The 24,407-nt window shown below is 38.8% G+C and overlaps 1 protein-coding gene across 5 annotated transcripts in view; it reads right to left on the bottom strand.

Moving 5' to 3' along the window:
- PDE1C (phosphodiesterase 1C) overlaps nucleotides 1–24,407 on the bottom strand; it is a 1,150,117-nt gene that overhangs the window by 252,582 nt on the left and 873,128 nt on the right. For all 5 annotated transcript variants that reach the window (XM_060686088.2, XM_087894093.1, XM_060686092.2 and 2 more), the window contains 2 exons: nucleotides 5,659–5,760; nucleotides 793–913 (listed from right to left, as the gene is read on the bottom strand). In XM_060686088.2, the coding sequence (XP_060542071.1) occupies nucleotides 793–913; nucleotides 5,659–5,760 (223 nt within the window). The remainder of the gene's footprint in view (nucleotides 1–792; nucleotides 914–5,658; nucleotides 5,761–24,407) is intronic.

Below are 24,407 nucleotides of genomic sequence, written 5' to 3'. Positions count from 1 at the left end.
CTACTCAACTTTTTCTCAGTTTCCCCTTAATATTTGAGAAAAGACTAAAAACAGAAGCAAAATTTGTTAGCCAAAATAAGTGTTCTGCATCTGTGGAATTTTTTTTTATAGTCTTGCCATTATTCCCAGCCAGATGTAAAATAAGCAATTTTTAACATGGAGACAACCATTATGAGGGATAGGCAGCAGTAAGTATACTATTTGTTATCTTTCTCTGATAATTTTCCATCAATAAGCAGGCATATAACTCTAAAACAATAATTAGCACAATTTTAAAATGTAATTAAAATTCAGTAAAGCCACAAAAACAAGGAAGCAGTCAACCTACCTCCCCAAACTCAGCAACAAAAACTGTGTAAATCAAATGTTACTTAGATACCATATTTGGAACTTTTGCCATAGCTTATCACTTCATAACATATTTTGTTAGATAAGATTGCCAGCTAATGAGAAAGGGGGGAGGGGGGGGAGAATTTTCTTTTCTTTTCTACAGGCATTAATGTCAAGCCTGTGGAATCCCAGAGGAAGGAAGGAAGGAAGGAAGGAAGGAAGGAAGGAAGGAAGGAAGGAAGGAAGGAAGGAAGGAAGGAAGGAAGGAAGGAAGGACTTATGGGTATGGGAGAAGGAATTAGATTATTTGTGGGTTAGTGTAAGTGGAACATTCAAGCATCTACAGTAATAATATTAAGCATCATATATAATATAGTTATGTAATAAATTTCTAGGACTCTCAGCTTTCTAAACACATTCCTCAGCTTGTCATGATCAACAAAAATGAATTCTTCATGTTACCTGTCTGAAAAATTCTTCTAACAGTGACATGGTCCAGCGATGATGGAGGTTCCATGCCTTGGCAGGATGACTGATGTCAGCTGTGTGCAACATCAAGGATAAGGCTTTTGGTTTTTCAATTCTGAAAAACCAAAATAATGGCATAAATTAATTGCCTAAATAAATAGATTTTTTAAAAGACTGCTAACTAAGGAAATGAAGGTATGCTGACAATAAGCTAATGGACAATAGCTTGTGAAGTTGCATCGAAAACATAGTCATAATAGTCATAGTCAGGTCAGTCTCTGAACTCAAGCCAGTAAGAATATTAGGGAAAAAATATTGGACCTTAAACAAGTAACATTTAGTATTTGCCTTGTCTGGATCTGAAACACATGACGTCTCCATACTTCCTTCTAATATTAAGGGGAAAATGCTCATGGATTAAAATGTAGAAGCTAAGGTCAATAAATATACACGATGATGGCCAGCTATAATTACCTTTTGGTGACATTTATCATAATATGCTTTCCAATACAAAGCAAGCTCTTTCACCCCTTTTATGTTTTTCTACCCAACAGTGTTTCCAGCAGTTACATAAAAATACATCCTATCTCAAAAAGTATACTGTATTTTGTCAAACCTATCTATTTAAGCTGAAATCAGTTCTAGCAGATAAAATCTAGTTCATGAATCTGCAAATTCTATGCCTACATAAGGAAGTTTGGAACTGACATTAGAATTTGTTTTTTTTTTAAAGAAACAAATCCAAGACAACGTTCTGAATAAGAAGGAAGCAGGTTTGTTTCTAAAAGAAGAAAAGAAACAAAGAGTCTACACCTGCTCCTAGTTCTGATCTAAACAATAGATAGTATTCTAACAAGCAAGATATATGATGCTTTTATTGAAATTCTTCTTACATTCATAAAAATGAATGAATGAAATATATGTTTTATAAATCATATCTTATCTACAAAATAAAGAAAAACTCATTAAATCTGATGTGAGAGAAGTTGCTGACAATTTTTTTCAAAGAAAATAAAAGATGGAGGTTGTTTTTATATTCTTGCACCTACCCAGTTATATAATGGCTAAGTAGGATATATGAATGTTCTATATTTTATTGTGTAATCATCTCTCCAGTGGTTTGCTGTTTCAGCTACATACTAAGGGAAAACTTAATGAAAGAAGTTTTCCTACTGTAAGTATTTTCTTAAGACATTTTGAGAGCAATTTCTCTTTCCTCTGTCGAAATTCAAATAAATCATCTCCATAATTTTCTCCATATTTGGTAATGAATTTCAAAAGGGCATTTCTACCTTTTTCTAGCCTCTCCTATGCAATCTTCTTCAATAGGAAAAGAGTTAGCTGCTAATTTGTGATTTTAGTGGAAGAGATGTTTTGTATGCCCCAATAGAACAAAAGTAAGTTTAATGTTTAAATGCTACTCATGTAGTCCATTCCTCATAATGAAATCTTTACAAACTAGATTGCAATTTAATTAGGAACCCAACCCTAAAAAATGCAGATCTTTAAAAGAAAAAAAGAAAAAATACTGTGTTTCCCTGAAAATAGGACATGTCCCGAAAATAAGGCCAAGACTGATTTTTGGGGTGGGCATAAATATTCCCCCCCCCAAAAAATAAGCCCTAGTGATGGGGTGGGCATGGCCAGCACAGGAGGCAGCCCTTCCCTTCCCCGGTCACCTCCTGGAGGTTCAGCCCCTTATTTGCTGCCCGCTGATCAGCTGAGCCAGCGAGGGCTGTGCAACTCAGCCCTGATCTCTAGAGCACCTCCCCAGCTGCTGGCCTTCTCTCCCTTTTCCTGCCAATCTTTCTTTACTTGGGATCGCAGCACAGACACACATCCCCAAAATGCTCCATCTGAAGCCTTCAGCCTTGCAATCCTGGAAGGGTCATCTGTGCTGCGATCCCAAAGAAAGAATGTGTGTGTGTGTGTGTGTGTGTGTGTGTGTGTGTGTGTGTGTGAGAGAGAGAGAGAGAGAGAGAGAGAGAGAGAGAGAGAGAGGGAGGGAGGGAGGGAGGGAGGGAGGGAGGGAGAGAGAGAGAGAGAGAGAGAGAGAGAGAGAGAGAGAGAGAGAGAGAGAGAGAGAGAGATCCGATCCAACCTTGGAGAGTTATCCAGGGTTGGCAGCAACATTCTCTCCATCCCCCACCCTCTACAACACACACAGAGGTCCCTCATCCCATTCATTCTTCTTTGCAACGTGCTGCCTCTCACAATAAGGAGAATTGCAGGCAATTCTCTGCAGACGTATCTGGATCCATTCCAGTTGGGCTTCAGGCCCGGGTACAGCACAGAAACGGCATTGGTCGCGTTGGTAGATGATCTCTGGAGGGCTCGGGACAGGGGGTGCTCCTCTGTCCTGGTCCTGTTAGACCTCTCAGCGGCTTTTGATACCATCGACCATGGTATCATGCTGCACCGGTTGGAAGAGTTAGGGGTAGGGGGCACTGTACTACGGTGGTTCTCCTCCTTTCTCTCCGGCCGGTTGCAGTCTGTGTTGGCAGGGGGCCAGAGGTCGACCCCAAGGACCCTCATATGTGGGGTGCCACAAGGGTCGGTCCTCTCACCCCTTTTGTTCAACATTTATGTAAAGCTGCTGGGCGAGATCATCCGTGGTTTTGGGGTGAAGTACCACCAGTACGCTGATGACACCCAGCTGTACATCTCCACCCCGGACCACCCCAACGATGTCCTTGAAGTGATGTCCCGGTGTCTGGAGGCCATGTGGATCTGGATGGGGAGGAACAGGCTCAGGCTCAACCAAGACCGAGTGACTGTGGTTTCCGACGTCCCGATATAGTCAGTTGACGCCATCGCTGACTATTGGGGGCGAATCGCTGGCCCCCACGGAGAGGGCTCGCAACTTGGGCATCCTCCTGGATTCATGGCTGTCTTTAGAAGAGCACTTGATGGCCGTGACCAGGAGGATCTTTCATCAGGTTCGCCTGATTTGCCAGTTGCGTCCCTTTCTGGATCGGGATTCACTACACACAGTCACTCATGCCCTCGTCACCTCCCGTCTGGACTATTGTAATGCTCTCTACATGGGGTTCCCCTTGAGGAGCACCCGGAGGCTCCAACTGGTGCAGAGTGCGGCTGCGCGGGTGGTTATGGGAGCAACATGGCGCTCCCGTGTGACACCTCTCCTGCGCGAGCTGCACTGGCTCCCGGTGGTCTTCCGGGTGCGCTTCCGGATACGGAGGATCCCAGATCTGCGCACTTTCCGCCATGCTCTTAAGACCCTCCTATTCCAGCAAGCCAGCCTGGCCTAATTTTCTCCCCTTAAATTTTTTAAACTGAAATTTTAATTTGTTTTTAAATTATTGGGAATTTTAATTATCTCGGGCGAAATTATTTAATTTGGTTTTAGTTATGTTTTTTAACTTTTGTATTTATGTGTTTTATTCTGTGCCTGTTCACCGCCCTGAGTCCTTCGGGAGTAGGGCGGTATACAAATCTAATAAATGAAATGAAATGAAATGAAAATTGTGAGAAGCTGCACGTTGCTTATGGGCAGTGTGCAGTGTTGCATCTTCTATAATGTTGACAGGCAGGCCAGGGATTTGTGGAGAGGGGCTCAGCCAGTAGATCCCTGAAGGCAGAACTGGGGGTAAAGGACTCCTGGCCTTCATGAATGGGTGTGCTGTGGGAGCCTCGGGCCAGGGAGGCAGGGACTGAAAGTGGTGAGGCTTAGGACAGGTTCGGCTCGCTGCTGTGCGCCTCTTGACCAGTTTATCTCGAGGGGCAGGAAGACTGCACAATTGGAGCGCTTGGAGAGGGGTGGGCGCAGGGGCGGGCGGGCTAGGAGAAGCACCACGCTGGGCCTTTAAGTGGGGCGGGCCTTCAGGGAGGAGGAGGAGGAAGCTGCCACTCCACCCACCAAGGACAGCCTCCCTGCTTGGAAGCGGAGGGTGGGGAGGGACCGGTGTCCAGGGACCGGGAAAGGCTCGCACTCGGGAAGCTGTGGCCACCCTTGCGAGCTACACAATGCAGGCTCAGCTGCCCCTGCACAGCAGGTACTTCCATGGCCACCACCCTCACCACCCAGCACCTCATCTACCCAATCTTCCTGGTTCCCCTCCACCGTTTCTCTTGCTGCTTTTGCAGCCTCAAGCGGCTGCAAAAGCAGCCATGATTCTTGCCGTCTCTTCCCTTGCCGGGCATAGCAGGTCTTCCTGCCCTTTGCTTCTCCCCTCTCCTCCCCACCTGCCACCCCCAAATTGTGCCCCAAAATAATAACCCCCCCCCCCGAAAAAAAGGCCAAGCCCTTATTTCCAGGTTAAAAAAAATATAAGACAGGGTCTTATTTTCGGGGAAACACGGTAGTAGCTATAAGATATAAATTCTTAGTTCAAGGAATACACAGATTTGAATAATCCTTTTAATTGCTACAGGAAGAATTCCAAAGAATTCTTGTAATTCCTATTAGTGAACAATATTCAATTTCTGATATTAAAATTTGATTAGGATCATGTGGGTACAGATGGATTCAATTTAAATAAACTGGATCCAAACCAGTTAACATCAGTACTTTGAATTGGCCCTGTAATAAGTATAATTTAGTATAACTAATATTGACTAATGTATTCCAGACATTTATCTCCCACAAACATTCTATCAGGGCAATCCGAAATGCAGTGTATTACATTAATTAGTAACCAGTAAAGCAGGGTTTAGCTGAAATGATGCAACTGCATGTGAATCCAATCACTGGAAAAAGAAATAATTATAAGTAACAAATATTGTTGTTGTTGCTGTTGTTGTTTTTCAGCAAGGTGTTTTTAAGGCTCATGTAATAAAATGGCAAAGTACCAGTTATAGTAAGAGCCCTTTCCTCCACAGTGTCAGAAGGTCTCTTACCCTTCTGGCTGCTGCAATGCATTCTTCATGGCTTTGATTTGCTGAAAATGACAGGACATATCTGTAGCCAGCACCATCTCAATCACTAGAGTCCTGAATTCTCTATTGGCAGATATCCAGAGCAGGAAAGAATGAGGAGAGAATGAGAAAAAGAAACTTATAAGAAATACTTGTTTTTCTTTCTCAGTCTGAACATTATTTATGACATTCTTAGTCTTCATTCCCATGAATGGTCACTCTGTCCTTCATGTTATCTTTTTTACCGGGACTTCTGGGAAGGGAGGTATATGCAATTTAATCATATGCTGGGAGATAATAAAGTGCTTTTCTGAAAGTGACCTTAGGACACCTCTTCTGTGAAATGCAGCTTTCCAGAAACATCAAATGGAATATGACACTAAACAGGCAAAATCATTCCTAGAAGAACACATACATACATTATTTGGTTGACTGTTATTCTGTCGAAAGTTCACCCATTATAGTCCAACAACACAGGCCTATGGTTGCATAGATGAAGAAACAGCAGCAGCAGCAAATATCATGCATAACAGGATTGATTGGGAAACTATATGATGGTTATGATATTAGGACTTCCAGTTGGCACCGCAGGCATTGTGGACGGTCTCCTTAGACCGCCAGCCCCGCAATCTCGTAAAAGCCGCTTTGACAGCGCTAATCGGCTGTCTGGCAGCTTAAAAACCTCTCCATCGGGAGAAGAAGGAGAGGAGAGCTGGTGGGTGTGAGTAGAGCTCCCCGAAAGCCCTCTGGAATAATTCCAGAGGCTTGGAGGGTGAGAGCTCCCCAGTTAGCCCACCAAGAAGCTCCGAATCCGGGACAACTCTGTTCTAAACAGAGCCAGACACCGCGACCGATCCTGCTGGCAAAAGTGAGTTTGACTGATTACAAGCGCAGGCAGAGTGGAAACAGGAGAACAAGCTTTAAAAGTAACAGTGCTTAACTCCGGATTTACATTGTTTCTAATTGAATCCTTTGAGCTGGAGGCTGAAGATGGCGCCTTTGTTATGGGTATGAAAGTGAAAGTCAGAAATGAAAGTGCTTATTGAGAACTTTGCACTGCAAGAGTGGATTAAAGCTGCTGGGAAGTGAGAGCTTGTGGAGAAAAGACTATTTTGCTTGATAAATTAGAGACTATAAATTACAAGCTTTTGAAAATTTCAAGGGACTCTGTGGCTGTGAAAGGAAAAAAGATTCTTTTTTTAAAAAAAGATGGCTTCTAAACAAGTTAAGCCAGGAGCTGCCAGAGGAGGAGGAGGTTCTCCAGTGGTGTCAGAGGTGACGCAGAAAGCACAACTTCCGGCTGATTCACAGAGTCAGGAGGCTTCTTTTAATGAACTCAAAGAATTTATAAAAGAAGCCATGAATAATCAAGCTGCAGCCATGAATAACCTAACAGTAATTGTGGAAGGGAAATTAAAGAAATTTGAGGAGGATATAAAGTCAATTAAAGAAGTTGTTGAAGTAAAGCATGATGAAATAAGAGATGATATTGTCTTTGCAGTTTCAGGATTGTCAAAACTTGTTATTCAGGTGGAGGAGAGAGTGGAAGAAATCAATGAAGCCAATTTGAATTTGGAAAACAAAGTAGGAGATATTATTGAAGGAGAGCCCCTCATATGGTATATCCTAACAGTATGCATCACAAAGGCCTTGCTTTTATATCATTTATAACGTATTGCCCTTTATCCTAAATCTGTACTCTCAGTAGCAATCTGTTGTAACTATAATGTTGTAACAATTGAAACCACAAGATGTTCCAAAATAGTATTGTGTAAACCCTATAGGATTGTATACTCATAGACTTCTGCTTTTATACTTTTCCATTATATACTTCTGTATTTGTATTTTTCCATCTTACCCATCTGTATGTATGTATACTGTATTATCCTAAGAGGAACTGAAACCATGCTATGATCATGAAACCTATAAAACCTGCCTCAGGGCGTTGCTCGAGGCTCAGTATTTGTCAGGTTACTGCACTGGGCCTATTGCTAGCAATATTCAATAAAAGCCTGTTTTCTCTGGATCTCCGTGGTCTTGTCTCCTGACTAATTTGGGATTAGTAAATCCCGCTTCATTATGACTAAAACAGAGAAGGTGGATGATGAATTGTTATGTTACAATACAGATCTATGGAATTTGCCCTGAGATTGAGAGGCCTGAAAGAAAATAGTAAGGAAAATCTAAAGGACATTTGTGCTGAAGCTATTGCAGAGATAATTAAAGAAAGACCAGAAGATGTGGTAAGTTGAATTGATAAAATCTATAGGGTCAATTCCTGGCTGGTAAGACAAAGACAGTTGCCAAGAGATGTGATGATTTAGTTTACAACCAGGAGGATCAGAAATGACATCTTACAAGCTTCTTACAAGAATAAGGTTCAAGTGGCTGGGCAAGAAGTGGTGGTTTTGAAAGAGATCCCTCCAAAAATGTTAAGAAGCAGAAAGGATTTTGGCTTTTTGGTAAATGAACTGAGAAACCAACAAGTGCCATACAGATGGGATGTCCCAACTGGTCTAATAGTGACTTATAGTGGAGAAAGATACCGGTTAAACACAGTTTGGAAAGCAAAAGATTTTTATGTTAATGTTCTAAAGGCTGGATACCCACCCTCACCAGGGGGCGGGGGTAAAAAGAAAATGGAGATGCTACAACAAGAAAAAGATGGAAAGTAGATACAAACTTATGCTGAAGTTGCAGCTGGAGAAATCACCATGGAAGAAGATCTGGATCTTGGGGGCCTACCCCCAACTCTGGAACCAACTAAGAAGGGGGAGCCAAGAGAACAATGACTGACCCGAGCAACTTATAAACATCAAGAACAACAATTAAAAGTGCAACAACCTCAAGATTTACCTCAAGAAGTTCAAAAAACAGAAGCGGGGGGGGGGGGGCTAGGCCGAAGAGTAAGGTGGAGGAGGATGTTCAGCTGATGCTCATGAGACTTCGAAAGATGGCAACTAAATTCCTATCTTGGAATGTTAATGGTCTAAATTCACCACAAAAAAGAAAGTATTTCATTATTTGAAACAATTTAAAAACGATGTCATTTGTTTGCAAGAAACACATATTAGACTATTAGATCAAAAATATTTGATAAATTCAAGATTAGGTACACACTTTGTGGCATCAGCGCCAGAGAAGGAAAATGGGTTAGTTATATATGTAAAGAAAGGACTATCAGCTAATTTAATTGAGACAGATGTTCAAGGAAGATATATTGCAACTGAATTATTAACTCAGACTGGAAAAATGCTTCTAATTGGAATATATGCTCCTAATCAGCAACAACACAAGTTTTATAAATTTTTACATACTAAAATATTACAATGGGATTATAAATCTTTTATATTAATGGGTGACTGGAATGGAGTAACAGATACACAGAAAGATAAAAAAAAGTTTATCAAAGATTTCAACACGTGCAAAATTACCTAAATCCTTTTTTGATATGATGGAAGATATAGAATTGAGAGATATTTGGAGAGAACACAATGTGGAGGAGAGAGACTTTACTTTCTTTTCTGATAGACATCAATCCTTCTCCAGGATTGATTTCATACTAATAATAAATGATTTTATTTCTAGGGTGAAGAAGACGAAGATATGTCCAAGAACTCTAACTGATCATAGTCCAGTTTGGGTGGAATTGGAACAGGAGAGGGGAGAAAGGAGGTCCTGGAGGCTAAATGAAAATTTATTTAGATATGAAGAAAATGTGAATGAGCTTAAAAACAAATGAAAGAATTTTTTGCTATTAATATGCACAAGGGTACTTCTATGGAAATGGTTTGGGATGCTAGTAAGGCTTATATGAGGGGAATTTTAATACATATGAATAATAAACATAGATTAAAACAACAAAAGAAGCGGAAAGAGATAGAGGAAGAAATAAAAAAGAAAGAACAATTACTTATACTTAATCCAGGAGATAAGAAAGTAAAAGAAACAATAAATATACTATGAGAGCAATTTAATATGTTAATGTCTGATCAAGTGGCAACTAGTTTACAATATGCTAAACACAACACATTTTGTAATGCCAATAAACCAGGTAGGTGGTTGGCTTATGGGCTGAGAAAAAAACAGAAATCACGAGTCATTGGTAAGATAGAATTTTGAGGTAAGGAAGTTTACCAACAGAATATGATCAAAAAGGCTTTTTTAGAATTTTATACAAACTTATGTTAGTGATTCAATACAAGGCATAGATATAGATAGATACTTAAAGGAAGAGAATATTCCTGAATTAACGTTAGAACAGAGGGAAGGATTGAATCAGCCAATAACCTCTGAGGAGATTATTGCAGCAATTAAGCAGTTAAAAATAGGGAAAGCTCCGGGAACAGATGGATTAACAGCTGTTTATTATAAGAACCTACAGTCTGAAATGGTAGAACCGCTTAGAGCTTTATTTTGTAAAATTCAATTGGGGGAGGAGTTCCACCCTCTTGGAGAACAGCTTTTGTTTCACTGATCCCGAAGGAAGATCAAAACTGTACCAAACCTGAAAATTTTAGGCCAATATCACTTTTGAACACTGACTATAAAGTTTTTGCCAAGATATTAGGGAATAGACTAATGGCAGTTATGCAACAAACAATTCATAATGATCAATCAGGTTTTATAAAAGGGAGGCAAATGAAATATAATGTTAGACGAATTATAAATTTATTGGAATATTTGGAAAAAAACCACAAGGTCCCTGCAGTGTTCATATTTTTGGATGCAGAGAAAGCATTTGATTGATTGAATTGGCAATTTTTGTTTAAGATAATAGAGAAAATGCATTTTGGAGAGTGTTTTATACAATCAATTAGAGCAATATATCAGGAACAAACAGCACAAATAATAGTTAATGGAGGCTTAACAGATGTTTTTAAAATTGAGAAAGGTACAAGGCAGGGCTGTCCTTTGTCTCCATTGTTGTTTATTTTATCTTTAGAAGTTTTGTTGAATAAGATACGTGACTCTGATAAAATAAAAGGAATTGTAATTAGACAGCAGGATTATAGATTAAGAGGGTTGCAGATGACTTGGTTGTTACTTTATCTCAACCTATATTTAATTTAATTTAATTTTAATTTAATTTCCAATTTATATACCGCCCTTCTCCCTGAGGACTCAGGGCGGTGTACAGCCAAGATAAAAAACATAGAATACAAATATTAAAACATTAAAAATATATATAAATTTTGGCCCGAAGTTAAGAATCACAGACTAATTAAAAGAATTTAAAAATTTCTTCTTAAGCCAACCCTGCTTGCTGAAAAAGATGGGTTTTCAGGGAACGACGGAAGGCATTGAGGTCATGGATTCTTCTTATCTCCGGGGGCAACTGATTCCAGAGGGTGGGAGCCCCCACAGAGAAGGCCCTCCCCCTGGGGGCCACCAGCCTACATTGTTTGGCTGATGGCACCCTGAGGAGGCCCTCTCTGTGGGAGCGCACGGGTCGATGGGAGCAGCAGGCGGTCTCGGAGATAGCTAGGCCCTATGCCATGGAGCGCTTTAAAGGTGATAACCAACACCTGGAAGACCACCTGGAAGACCACCGGGAGCCAGTGCAGCTCGCGCAGGAGCGGTGTTACATGGGAGCGCCATGTTGCTCCCATCACTACCCGTGCTGCTGCATTCTGGACCAGCTGGAGCCTCCGGGTGCTCTTCAAGGGGAGCCCCATGTAGAGAGCGTTGCAGTAGTCAAGGCGAGAGGTGACGAGGGCGTGAGTGACTGTGCACAAGGAATCCCGATCAAGAAAGGGCCGCAACTGGCGAATCAGGCGAACCTGATAAAAGGTCCCCCTGGTAACAGCCGTCAGATGTTCCTCCAAAGACAGCTGCCTATCCAGGAGGACTCCCAGATTGCGAGCCCTTTCAGTGGGGGCCCAAAGACTCGCCCCCAATAGTCAGCGATGGAGTCAACTGACTATATCGGGATGCCGGGAGCCACAGCCACTCAGTCTTGGAAGGGTTGAGCTTGAGCCTGTTCCTCCCCATCCAGATCCGCACAGCCTCCAGGCACTGGGTCATCACTTCAAGGGCATCATTGGGGTGGCCTGGGGTGGAGATGTACAGCTGGGTGTCATCAGTGTACTGGTGGTATCTCACCCCAAAGCCACGGATGATCTCGCCCAGCGGCTTCACATAAATGTTGAACAGAAGGGGCGAGAGGACCGATCCCTGCGGCACTCCACAAATGAGAGGCCTCGAGGTCGACCTCTGCCCCCCTGCCAACACAAACTGTGACCGGTCGGAGAGAAAGGAGGAGAACCACCGCAACACAGTGCCTCCCACCCCCAACTCTTCCAGCCGGTGCAGCATGATACCATGGTCGATGGTATCAAAAGCCGCTGAGAGATCTAATAGGACCAGAACAGAGGAATAATCCCTGTCCCGAGCCCTCCAGAGATCATCCACCAACGTGACCAATGCCGTTTCCGTGCTGTGCCCAGACCTGAAACCCGACTGGAACGGATCTAGATAGGATGTTTCCTCCAGGAATTGTGGAAACTGTTGCGCGACCACACTCTCAACAACCTTCGCAATAAAGCGAAAGTTGGAGACAGGACGATAGTTAGCCAATATTGCTGGATCCAGGGACGGCTTCTTGAGGAGAGGCCTCACCACCGCCTCTTTCAGGGCAGCGGGGAAGTGACCCTCACTCAACGAAGCATTAATGACGCCCTGGAGCCAGCCTCGTGTAACCTCCCGGGAAGCCAGTACCAACCAGGAGGGACACGGGTCCAGTAAACATGTGGCCGCACTAAGTCTCCCCAAAATCCTGTCCACATCATCAGGAGTCACAGCATCAAACTCCTCCCAGATAAAGAAGCCGCTATAGAAGCGGCTCCACATATGTTGGACATAATAGGTCAATATGGTAAGGTATCTGGATTTAAAGTAAATCAACATAAGACAAAGATGATAACTAAAAACATGTCCATATCTCAAAGAGAAGATTTAGGGAGAATAACGGGGTTTGAAATAGTTAAAAAGGTTAAATATCTAGGAGTATATATTGCAGCCTCAAATACAAAATTATTTAAAAACAATTATGAAGTTCTTTGGCAAAAAGCGCAGAAAGAAATGGAAAATTGGAAAAAGCTATAACTATCCCTACTGGGAAGGATAGCAGTTATAAAAATGAATGTATTACCTAGGTTCTTATTTTTGTTTCAAGTGATACCAGTGCTTAAGAAAGATGGAAACTTGAGGGAGTGGCAGAAAGGGGTTAATACTTTTATTTGGGGCGGGAAGAAACCAAGAGTGAAACTGAAAATTATACAGGATGTACATGAGAGAGGAGGTCTTAAAATGCCTAATTTAAGATTGTACTATGAAGCAGCTGTTTTATCACAAATTAGCGATTGGTTTAATTTAACTGAAGAGAGAATGTTAAATATAGAAGGCTATGATCTGTTATATGGATGGCATGCTTATTTGTTATATGAAAAAAATGTGGATAAAGTGTTTAAGGGTCATATACTTAGAAATGCGTTGCTGAGGGTTTGGAAAAAGTATCAATATAAGCTAAATTATAAGATACCCATAAGGGGAAATCCCAGACATGCAATAGAAAATATAAGTATAGAACAAAAAACAGAGGTGATTACTTATAAAGAGCTTCTTTTTATGGAAAGGGGTAAGCTGCAATTGAAATCTTTAGATGTATTAAAAGAAGAAGGGATAATTTATACTTGGTTTCAGTATGGTCAGCTTCAAGCTAGATGGAGGGAAGGTCAAAAAATTGGTGTCATGCAAAATGAGGAAAATCTGGTAAAACAGATTACAGATCAAAGTCAGATGTATATTAAAAGGTTGTATAACGCTTTATTGGAAATAGATTCAGAAACAGAATTGGTTAAGGATTGTATGATAAAATGGGCACAAAACTTTCAGGAACCAGTGATGATGGAAACATGGGAAAAGATCTGGGTTAGAAATGTTAAATTTACGCAAGCACAAAATTTGAGAGAGAATTTTTATAAAATGTTTTATAGATGGCATTTAGATCCTAAAAAATTATCATGTATGTATTCGAATTTGCAAGCTAAATGTTGGAGATGTGAATGTGATGATGCAACTTATTATCATATATGGTGGACCTGTAAGAAAATCAAGGCATTTTGGATAAAAATTTGGTGGGTGATGCAGAACATTCTGAAAAAAAGGTTGAAATTTACTCCTCAATTGTTTCTATTGGGTATAATGACTGTACAGTATCAGAGACTAAATTGATCTTGAACTTAATATCAGCAGGTAGGCTGTTGGTAGCGCAATACTGGAAGAAGAACTCTTTGTCTACTATTGAAGAGTGGACACTGAAAGTAACGAATTTAGTAGAAATGGTGAAAATTTCAGCGTATTTGAAAGACTATACACAAAAAAGATATGTATCGGAATGGAGAAGATGGATTGATTATATTCAAAATAAGTATCAGACAAGAAAATATCAAATAGCTTATGAATGAATGTTAAGTATTAGAAGTATTATGTTATCTATAGTGGAATTAAGGTTTCAGGGGGTGCTTTAGTAATCTAAGGATAGATAGGTTAACTTAGCTTATGATTGTTAATTGAAATACCTTGTATTTTGCTCTGGGAAGTCTGGGGGGGGGAGGATGGGATGCGGGGAGGGAAAAGGGTGGGGGGAATATTGGGGGGGGAAATCTTTTTTTCTGTAAAACTTTTTAATAATAATTAAAAAAAAAGATGATTAGAGGCCTGAAGGCTAAAACATGAAGAACGGTTATAAGAACTGAGAATGGCTAGTCTAGTGAAGAGAAGGACCTGGGGTGACATGATAGCAGTGTTCCAATATTTGAGGGGCTGTCACAGAGAAGAGGGGGACAACCTATTTTCCAAAGCACCTGAAGGCCAGACAAGGAACAATGGATGGAAACTGATCAAGGAGTGATTTAACCTAGAAATAAGGAAATTTTTTCTAACAGTGAGAACAATGAACCAATGGAGCAGCTTGCATTCAAAAGTTGTGGGTGCTTCATCACTGGAGGCTTTCAAGAAGAGACTAGATAGCTACTTGTCAGAAATGGTTTGGGTCTCCTGCTTGAGCAGGCGGTTGTATTATATATCCTACAAGGTCCCTTCCAACTCTGTTATTCTAAATCTATGCCTTTATTAAGATAAATAAAATCTCTGGCTGAAAAAAACACCAAATAATAATAAAAAATGATGGTTATGATATTAGATCAGGGCCGCATTTATTCATACAGGCCATTGGTATCTCCGAGCCAACCACTATTTCTCAGTAAAATAAGAATTGCGATTAGAGGAAACTAGTGACTTCCCCCACCCTTCACCCTTGATATATCAAAGAAGGATAGGATATAAATATAATAAACAGACTGTCAATAGACAGGGTCAAGAAACAGGCACAGCAGAATGCTTGGTATTATTAAAGGGCATTATATCAGAATTCTGAAAACTTTTTACACTTTCTCTCTATTAAATCGCATACCAAACAAAATCAAAGCAGGGTTATTTTGAGTTTCTTTCTCATGTTTTCTTCTTTCCCAGGACTAAGTAATGTTTTCTGAAACTTATCCCTTAGTAGTCTGTTCCCAGGACCAATTTATGTTCCATCACATAAAAAAATAGGAATATGACACTAAACACATAGCTATTTTCCAAAACATGATTTTACAATTTGAGATTATTGAACTGAATGGCTGGGGAAATGAAAACATTCAAGTGAAATCCAACCATAGGAATGTGCTTTGCAAGCTGAAAAAACTCCTCAAAAACAGAAATTATAGCAGCTAATAAAAGTTCATGTATCTGCTCTTGCAGACAAATAGACACAAAAATATATAAATAAAATAGTGTTTTTGTTGGAATTAAGAATATTCATGTTCACTAAATGATATTACAGGTTCATTATATATTCAGGACTAATGATCCTACTTACAAATCTTCTACTGAGGTTCAGGAGCATTTCTAATGAGCACTGAAAATTTCATTGATTTTGTGTTACTAGATATGCTCATATGAGAGTACTGGACGATAGCAAATATACAATAGAATTCCCTATGCCACCAGGCTTAAAATTTTGGGTTTGGACAATCTGGAATTGCAATGCCTGCAGTCCAATTTAAGCATAGTAAACAAAATTGTCTGCTACAATGTCTTGCCTGTCAATGACTTCTTCAGTTTTAAACACAATAATACACAGGCAAACAATCAATACCAACTCAAGATAAACCGCTTCAAACTCGATTGCAGGAAATACAATTTCAGCAACAGAGTGGTCAACGTCTGGAATGTTCTACCTGACTCCGTTGTTACAGCCACAAACCCTCACAGTTTCAACTTCAAACTGTTTACTTTGGACCTCACTCCTTTCTTAAGAGGTCTGTAAAGGGGGCATGCATAAGTGCACCAATGTGCCTACCGTCCCTGTCTTACTGTCTCCATTTAAAGTATTTAAATTATATTTTAAGGTATTTACTTCCTTTGTTTATGTTTATGTTCATACCTATACTTATCTTGTACATGTTTGACAAACAAACAAACAAATAAAAAAATATGGTAATGACCTTGGGATATGGGAGAAAAGCTGAAGCCAGGGAATGGTTGGGTATGTGGAGGAATGTGGGCATAGCAAACATATCGGAAGAGATATGCTACTTGGTTTGTAAAAGGGATGAGGGAAATATACATTCAGATTTGTAAGATTCAGACTTCCGGTTTGGTGTCACTGTGTGATAGTCGTAGGGAGCGGGGCTCTGGGAACCTAGGCTGAACCCCCTCCTCATTGGGGGGCCCTTAAAGGGCTAAAATCATCCTGAAGGGGTGACAACAAAAGGAGGGGTGCCTTGCAGGTTGTGGAGATTGGCAACACTCCTGCTTGATCTGAGACTTACCCTCCCATCCTACAACAAGGAAAAGAAGCAATCGTTATGGCCACCATGAAGCGGGGACAACAACTGAAGAAAGAAATGTGTTGGAGCAGTGTGTGAACAGTGGACTGGATCTGGGTGAGCTGATTTTCAACTTCTATACTAGAGATTAACTCCAAAGAAAAGAAACTCCAAAAAGATAGACTCTCTAAAGTGGTAAAAAAGTGGTGAACAAATACCTAGAGAAAGATTACAGACCTGAAATAAAGTGAAACTAAGACAGAATATATAATGCTCTTGAGTACTTTATTGAAATATTTTGAAAAGGCATTTTAAAGTGCTTTAAAGTGTTTAAAATCAACATTTGGTTGATTTTTGGGGGAAATTGCTTGAACAAAATCAGAAATAGATTTTTAGCTTTTAAATTGGATATAATGTGAAAACCTAGGCGATTGTGCCAACTTCTGGTGAAAGAAAGAAACTACACTGTATTTTTACTATATTCTATTTTACGAGAAATGTCCTTGAAGTAACATCTGGGAGACTGTTTTGCTTTCTTTTTTCTCTTTGCATAATATTTGATATCTGTTTGCTTCATGGCTAAGAAGGAAAAATATTTGAGACTTTTGAAGATTATTAATTATCATTGAAACTAAAGAGTTGATTACGTGGCTTATGAAGATATAGCAAAACCTGTAGGACTATAAATGTTGTCTGTTAACTGTATAAAGAGGCAAAAGAAGGGAAATTAAAGGGAAAAAAGACTTATTGGGAAACTTGGAAGAAGCAAACTGACTTGTGGAGGACTACAAAGAATGATAAATACTGTGCATCCTGAGGAATGATTTTGGACTGAGAGAATTGTTTTAATACTGGCTTTTTGGTGTTACAGACAACAGAGAGTCTGGGACCTTGGTAGATTATTCAGTAACTTTGTGACATATTAAAATAAGATAAAATGCTTCAACAGGGAAAAATAAGTATATTTTAAAAAGAAATATTTTTTTTATTGCAAAAGTTTTACAATTACATTTTCACCCCTTTCCCCCCCCCTCAACCCACCCCAAACTTCCCAACCTCCCTAACCCACCCTAACCCTCCCCTCCCCCCAGATTTCCGCACAATATACTCATATCAAGTAAAAAAACCCTCCTTTGTATAAAACTTGTATAAAACTTGAACCCCTCCCTCCCCCTTATAATTTTTCATCTTCATTACATTAAAATATTTCTATCTTAATATAACATTTTCAAATAAAAGCTATTTGATACTTCCTAGTTTGATATTTATTCTGAACATAATCTATCCACTTTTTCCATTCCCATTCATAAGTCTCTTGTGAACAGTCTTTTAAATATGCTGAAATCTTCGCCATCTCTGCAAAACTGGCCATCTTCAAAATCCATTCCTCGATAGTGGGCAAAGCTTCATTCTTCCAGTATTTACCTATCAACAATCTCACTGCTGTTATCATGTACAATATCAATTTTGTTTCACCCAATGTAAAACCCTTAACTATACCCAATAAAAACAATTGTGGAGAAAATTGAATTTTTTTCTTCAAAACATTCTGCATGATCCACCAAATTTTTATCCAAAAAGCCTTAACTTTCCTACAAGTCCACCAGACATGATAATATGTAGCATCTAAACAATCACATCTCCAACATTTTGGCTGAACATTAGGGTACATACACGACAATTTTTTGGGGTCTAAATGCCATCTATAAAACATTTTATAAAAATTTTCCCTCAAATTCTGCGACTGTGTGAATTTAACATTCTGAACCCAAATTTTTTCCCATGTTTCCAACATCACTGGTTCCTCAAAATTTTGTGCCCACTTAATCATACAATCTTTAACCAATTCAGTTTCTGAATCCCTTTCTAACAAAACATTATAAAGCCTTTTAATATGCATTGGACCTTTCTCTTTTATATGTCTAACCAATTCTTCCTCATGCAACATAATACCAGTTTTTTGGTCCTCTTTCCATCTCAATTGTAGTTGATTATATTGTAACCAAGTTAAGTTAATCCCTTTGTCCAACAGTGTCTGTAATGTCTTCAACTGCCATCTGCCCACATCTGTAAAAAGAACCTCTTTGTATAAAACCCCCCCAAGTGACATTATATTTGTATTCCACATAATATGACCAAGATCCAGCCATAGCGGTATTTTATAATCCCATTTGAATCGGTGCTTCTTCCAAACTCTCATCAAAGAGTCTCTAAGTATATGGCTTTTAAATACTTTATCCACTTTGTTGTCATAAAATAAGTAAGCATGCCATCCAAATTCAAGATCAAAACTTTCTATATTCAGTATTCCAGTCTTTTTTCTTCCAAACCAATCACTTGCTAGAGTCAAAGCTGCTGCTTCATAATATAACTGTAGGTTTGGAAGTTTAAGGCCTCCCCTTTCTGGAACACCTTGCATAATTTTCAATTTCACTCTCGTTTTTTTCTCGTTCCAGACAAACTTATTCACTCCAGTTTGCCACACTTTCAGTTGTTTATCACTTTTAAGCACCGGAATCATTTGAAACAGAAAAAGAAATCTTGGCAAAATATTCATCTTAACTGCTGCTATTCTTCCAAGTAAAGACAGCTGCAGTTTTTTCCAAGTCTCCATATCTTTCTGCACATCTCGCCACAACACCTCATAATTATTTTGAAACAGTTTCATATTTGATTCTGCAACCTGAACTCCTAGATATTTTACCTTTGGTACAATCTCAAAACCTGCCCTCCTTTCAAGCTCGTGTTTACGATCTTGTGTCATATTTTTAACTATCATCTTAGTTAAAGTTTTTTTCTGGTTCAGTCTAAAACCTGAAACTTTACCATAGTCTTGTATAATGTCCTTCATTTGGATTATTGATTCCATTGGCTGTGTTAGGGTAACAGCCAGATCATCTGCAGATGCCTTTATTCTGTAATCCTCTTGCCTTATCATTATACCTTTCAAGGTATTAGAGTCCCGTATTGTATTTAACAAGACTTCTAGTGTTAAAATAAATAGCAATGGGGATAACGGACATCCCTGTCTTGTTCCTTTTTCAGTTTTAAAAACTTAAACTTCCGGTTTGTTCACCACCAGTGAAGACGGTCTCCTTTTAAGGACCGCCAGCCCCGCTGTCTGTAGAGCCACTTCGATACCCAGAAGCGGCTTGAAAACTCCAAAAATCTGAAGGATTGCAGGAGGAGAGAAGGCAAGGCACTGGTTGAGCCCCCGTGAGCCCCCAGAGAATCGCTGCTGGGGAGGAAACAGGCGCGGCTCCCTTTCAACTTGCCAGACTCCGGACGGCGTGGGATGACTCTGCTCTCCGCAGAACAAGCTGGCTGCTGCAAACGTTCTATCTGAATGAAACCAACCTTAATAATCAGTGGAAGTATCAACTTGAACCCCCAAACTTGAAAACTGCAAGTATTGATGCTTTGGTGACTTTTTAAATTAAGAGAAAGTACGATCGTGTGAAATTGATTTGAAAAAAAATGGCGCCCAGCAGCTGAGCTAACGAGCTAGTGAAAGTGATTCTGTGAAGCTACTTTGATCAGTTACAAAGTTACTCTGCCTGTAATACAGAGGAATAGGAGAAGAGGAAAAAAATTTTCTTTAAAATCTGAGTTTGCTCAGTTTAGTTTCTATCTGATTAAACTTGGGGGACTTTTTTAGAAGCCTTTGTGGAGGTGGAAAAGGAAAAAGGATTTCCCTTTTCAGAAAAACCAACCTACGTGGCAGGATGGCTTCAAAGAAGCAGGAAGGAAAGGCAGTAGGGGGGGATCCCCCACACACAAACATGAATCACAGCCTCCCTCTGTCCAACAAACTCAGAAAAAAGACTTTGATTTTGAAAATTTAAAAGAATTTATATCTCAGGTTTTGGATGATAAATTTCAAAAATCTCAACAGGAAATAGATGATAAACTTCAAAAATCTCAACAGGAAATTATGCAGGAAATTAATGAAATTAAAGATATGGTGAAACAGGATTATGGCAAGGTGACTAAAAAAATATCAGATGTGGCGTCTGGCCTTGCAGAATTTATTATTAAAGTGGACTCTAAAGTGGAAGAATTTAAATCAGAAGTCAATGTTAAGATGAAAGACAATGATTATAAAATTTCTGATGTTGATGATAAAATGCAGAGAGTTGAAAACGAAATTGTAATGATGCAATTCAGGGCAATGGAATTTGCTATAAGGCTTCGAGGAATCAGAGAGGATGACAGACAGGATTTGAGACAGACGTGTGCTGAGGCTTTGGCAGTGATATTAAAAATTAATCCTGATGTGGTTTTTTACAAAATAGACAAAATTTATAGAGTGAATTCCTGGGTGGCCAGACAAAGACAATTGCCTAGAGATGTGGTGATATATTTTACAGACAGAGCAATAAGAAATGACATCCTGCAAAAATCTTTTCTCACCTCTGTGCAAGTGGGGGGTACACAAATTGGAGTTTACAAAGAACTACCACCTAAAATGCTGAAAGCCAGAAAAGATTTTGGCTTTCTAGTAAACGAACTGAAAAAACAAGAGATACCATTCCGGTGGGATGCCCCAACTGGCATAATTTTGAAGTATAAGGGAGAAAGACATCGTTTGAATACTGTGGAGAAGGCGGAGCATTTTTATACTACTATTTTTAAAGAAAGAACACCATCTCCACGTACATCTACAGTGTTGGAGATTAAGGAGAGTGATAAGAAGCAACTCCAGCAAGAATTGCAAGAACAGTCTAAGCAGGTGGAGATAGAGGAAACGCAGGGTGCTGAAGGAGGTTTCTTGGAGGAGCCCCTGTTAGAATCTTCTCCAATCTTGGACCCGGCTCAGATGGTTGAAGTTAAAGATCAGCGTATAACTCGTGCAAAATCTAAGCAACTTAAAGAAAAGCAACAACAGGAAAGACAATATAAAAAGGGAGCTAAGAGCACTACACAAGAGACTGAAGCCATGGGGGGAGCAAGACCGAAGATTCCGGAAGATATTCAGTTATTCTGCTCGTTGCTTCAGAAAGATAAAGATGATAATTAAGTGTTTATCCTGGAATGTGAATGGGTTGAACTCAGTACAGAAAAGGAAGAAGTTATTTGCATACTTGAGACAATTTAATAATGATATAATTTGTTTACAAGAAACTCATATCACACAACTCAAGATCAAAAATACTTGATAAACTCTAAATTAGGAACACATTTTATATCTCCAACTTTGCAAAAAAAGAATGGTGTGGTTATTTATGTAAACAAAAGACTAACAGCTAAAATTATAGAAGCAGATGAAGATGGTAGGTTTATAGCAATTGAATTGCTTACGGTAAATGGCCAAATTATTTTGATTGGAATTTATGCTCCTAACCAACAACAGGATCATTTCTATAAAATGTTACATACTAAAATACTGCAATGGGACTACAGATCTATTTTAATTATGGGAGATTGGAATGGAGTAATTGATTCTAAACTAGATAAAAAGAGTTTGGCGAAATCCAGGATCAGACTACCACAGACTTTTTTTGATATGAAAGAAGAATTGGAATTAAAAGATATTTGGAGAATACACAATCCAAAAGAATTGGACTATACTTTTTTTTCCGACAGACATAGATCCTTCTCTAGGATTGACTTTATTTTGTTTACTTGTTAAGATTTACTTGTTAAGACAAAAAGAACAAAGATTTTCCCAAGAACTTTGTCCAACCATAGCCCAGTATGGATAGAAATCGAGATGGGTAAGACTGAGCGATGTTCTTGGAGAGTAAATGAAAACTTGTTCAGATATGAAAAAAATATAATAGAACTTAAAAAGCACTTGAAAGTATTTTTTGAAATAAATTTGAATAAAGGTACCCCAATTGAAATTGTGTGGGATGCGAGCAAAGCTTATATGAGAGGGGTGCTCATTTATATAAACTCTAAACATAGATTGATTCGACAAAAGAAAAGATCTCAATTGGAAGTAGAAATAAAGAACAAAGAACAGCTACTTATTAAAAACCCAACAGACGAAAGAATACGTGGTGTTATAAAACTTTTGAAAGACCAATTTCAAATGCTTATGGCGGAACAAGTTGCAACAAACTTACAATATGCGAAGCATAATACATTTTGTAATGCCAATAAACCGGGCAGATGGTTGGCCTACACATTAAGGAAAAAGCAGAGTATACGGACTATTGATAATATTGATATTGGAGGGAAAGAAATCTTTCAACAAAAATTAATTAAAGAAGCTTTTGTGGACTATTATACTAAACTATATGCTAAAGAGGATGTGCAGAATGGACTTATAGAAAAATACTTAGATAATAAAAGAGTTACAAAAATTACTGACCAACAAAAGGAAAGAATGAATTATCCTATAACAGAGGAGGAGATAATAGTAGCAATTAAACAATTAAAAACAGCTAAAGCTCCTGGAACGGGTGGTTTGACTGCAGTGTATTATAAAAATTTGCAAGCAGAAATGGTGGAACAACTTAGAGATTTATTTTGCAATATTCAACAAGGGGGTAAAATACCCCCATCATGGACAACAGCTTATATTTCTTTGATACCAAAAGAGCAAGTAGGTCCTAAAAAAACCAGAGAATTATCGACCAATATCTCTTTTGAATAATGATTATAAAATTTATGCAAAAGTACTAGCCAACAGGTTGATGCCAGTAATCCAAGAGGTGATTCATGATGATCAAGCGGGATTCATCGAGGGTAGATATATGAAGGATAATGTAAGGCAAGTAATAGACTTATTGGAATATCTTGAGAGGAATAAACAGGTACCTGCAGTGCTGGTCTTTTTGGATGTGGAAAAGGCCTTTGATAGAGTGGATTGGAATTTTCTATTAAAGACTTTTAAAAAGATGGACTTTGGGGACCAATTTATACAGGCGGTCTCAGCAATTTACCAAGAGCAAAAGGCACAGATTATTATTAATGGAAGTTTGACAACAGAGTTTAAAATTGAAAAAGGAACAAGACAGGGATTTCCATTATCCCCATTGCTATTTATTCTAACACTAGAAGTCTTGTTAAATACAATACGGGACTCTAATATCTTGAAAGGTAAAAGAAATATTATTGATGTTTCAAAGTATCCATGAAACCATAACAAAGAAACATAGGAAGATGAAGAATTTGATACATGATATAGTTGTGAGACCAGAAAAAGCTCAGCAAATGACAATGAAAAATGAACAGGTAACTCTGGAAATAGAGGAGAAAATGGAAAAAACAGAGGAAAGGATAGAGATGATAAAACAACAAATGAATCAAAAAGACAAGGAGAAGGCAGAGATAATCAAAATGGATCAATTGGACCAGGCAGATTACACATTTAGAGATCAAAAAATAGAATTGGATAAACAAAAGACAGTACTCAAATGAGGATAGAGACACTGATAGATGTAGTGAAGGTTTGGCAGCGAGAGATAGAGATAGCGACATATGGAATACTTAGATTAAATATGAATGATGCATGGATATACAAAGCACCAAGGGAGGAGTATGGAAAGCATGCTAAAAATTAACAAGAATTGAAATACTAAAATGAGCAAGAGATGAAATAGAATACCTATTAATATAAGATTTGTGTTAATAAGATTTAGAATAGAGGTAGAAATTAGAAAGAGGGAAAATATTGCTACATATATTCTTATATAATATTTTAAAATCAGTATGTAGATGAATAGATCAGAAGTTGAAAGATGATGGCATTATGTATCTTTAAATAGTGTTATTATGGTTATTAGTAATGTGTATTAAAATGTTGAATAATTAAATGATGAAGGGTTATATATATATGGTGGGGCAAATATTACAATGCTAACAACTTTAATTGTAATATTTATAATGTTACTATAATGATAT

This window comes from Pantherophis guttatus, chromosome 4 (genome assembly GCF_059756535.1).
Source record: "Pantherophis guttatus breed Tessera chromosome 4, ASM5975653v1, whole genome shotgun sequence".
Classification (NCBI taxonomy): Eukaryota; Metazoa; Chordata; class Lepidosauria; order Squamata; family Colubridae; genus Pantherophis; species Pantherophis guttatus.
The sequence above is the reverse complement of the archived record's forward strand: the minus strand, read 5'-3'. Positions and strand labels throughout refer to the sequence as shown.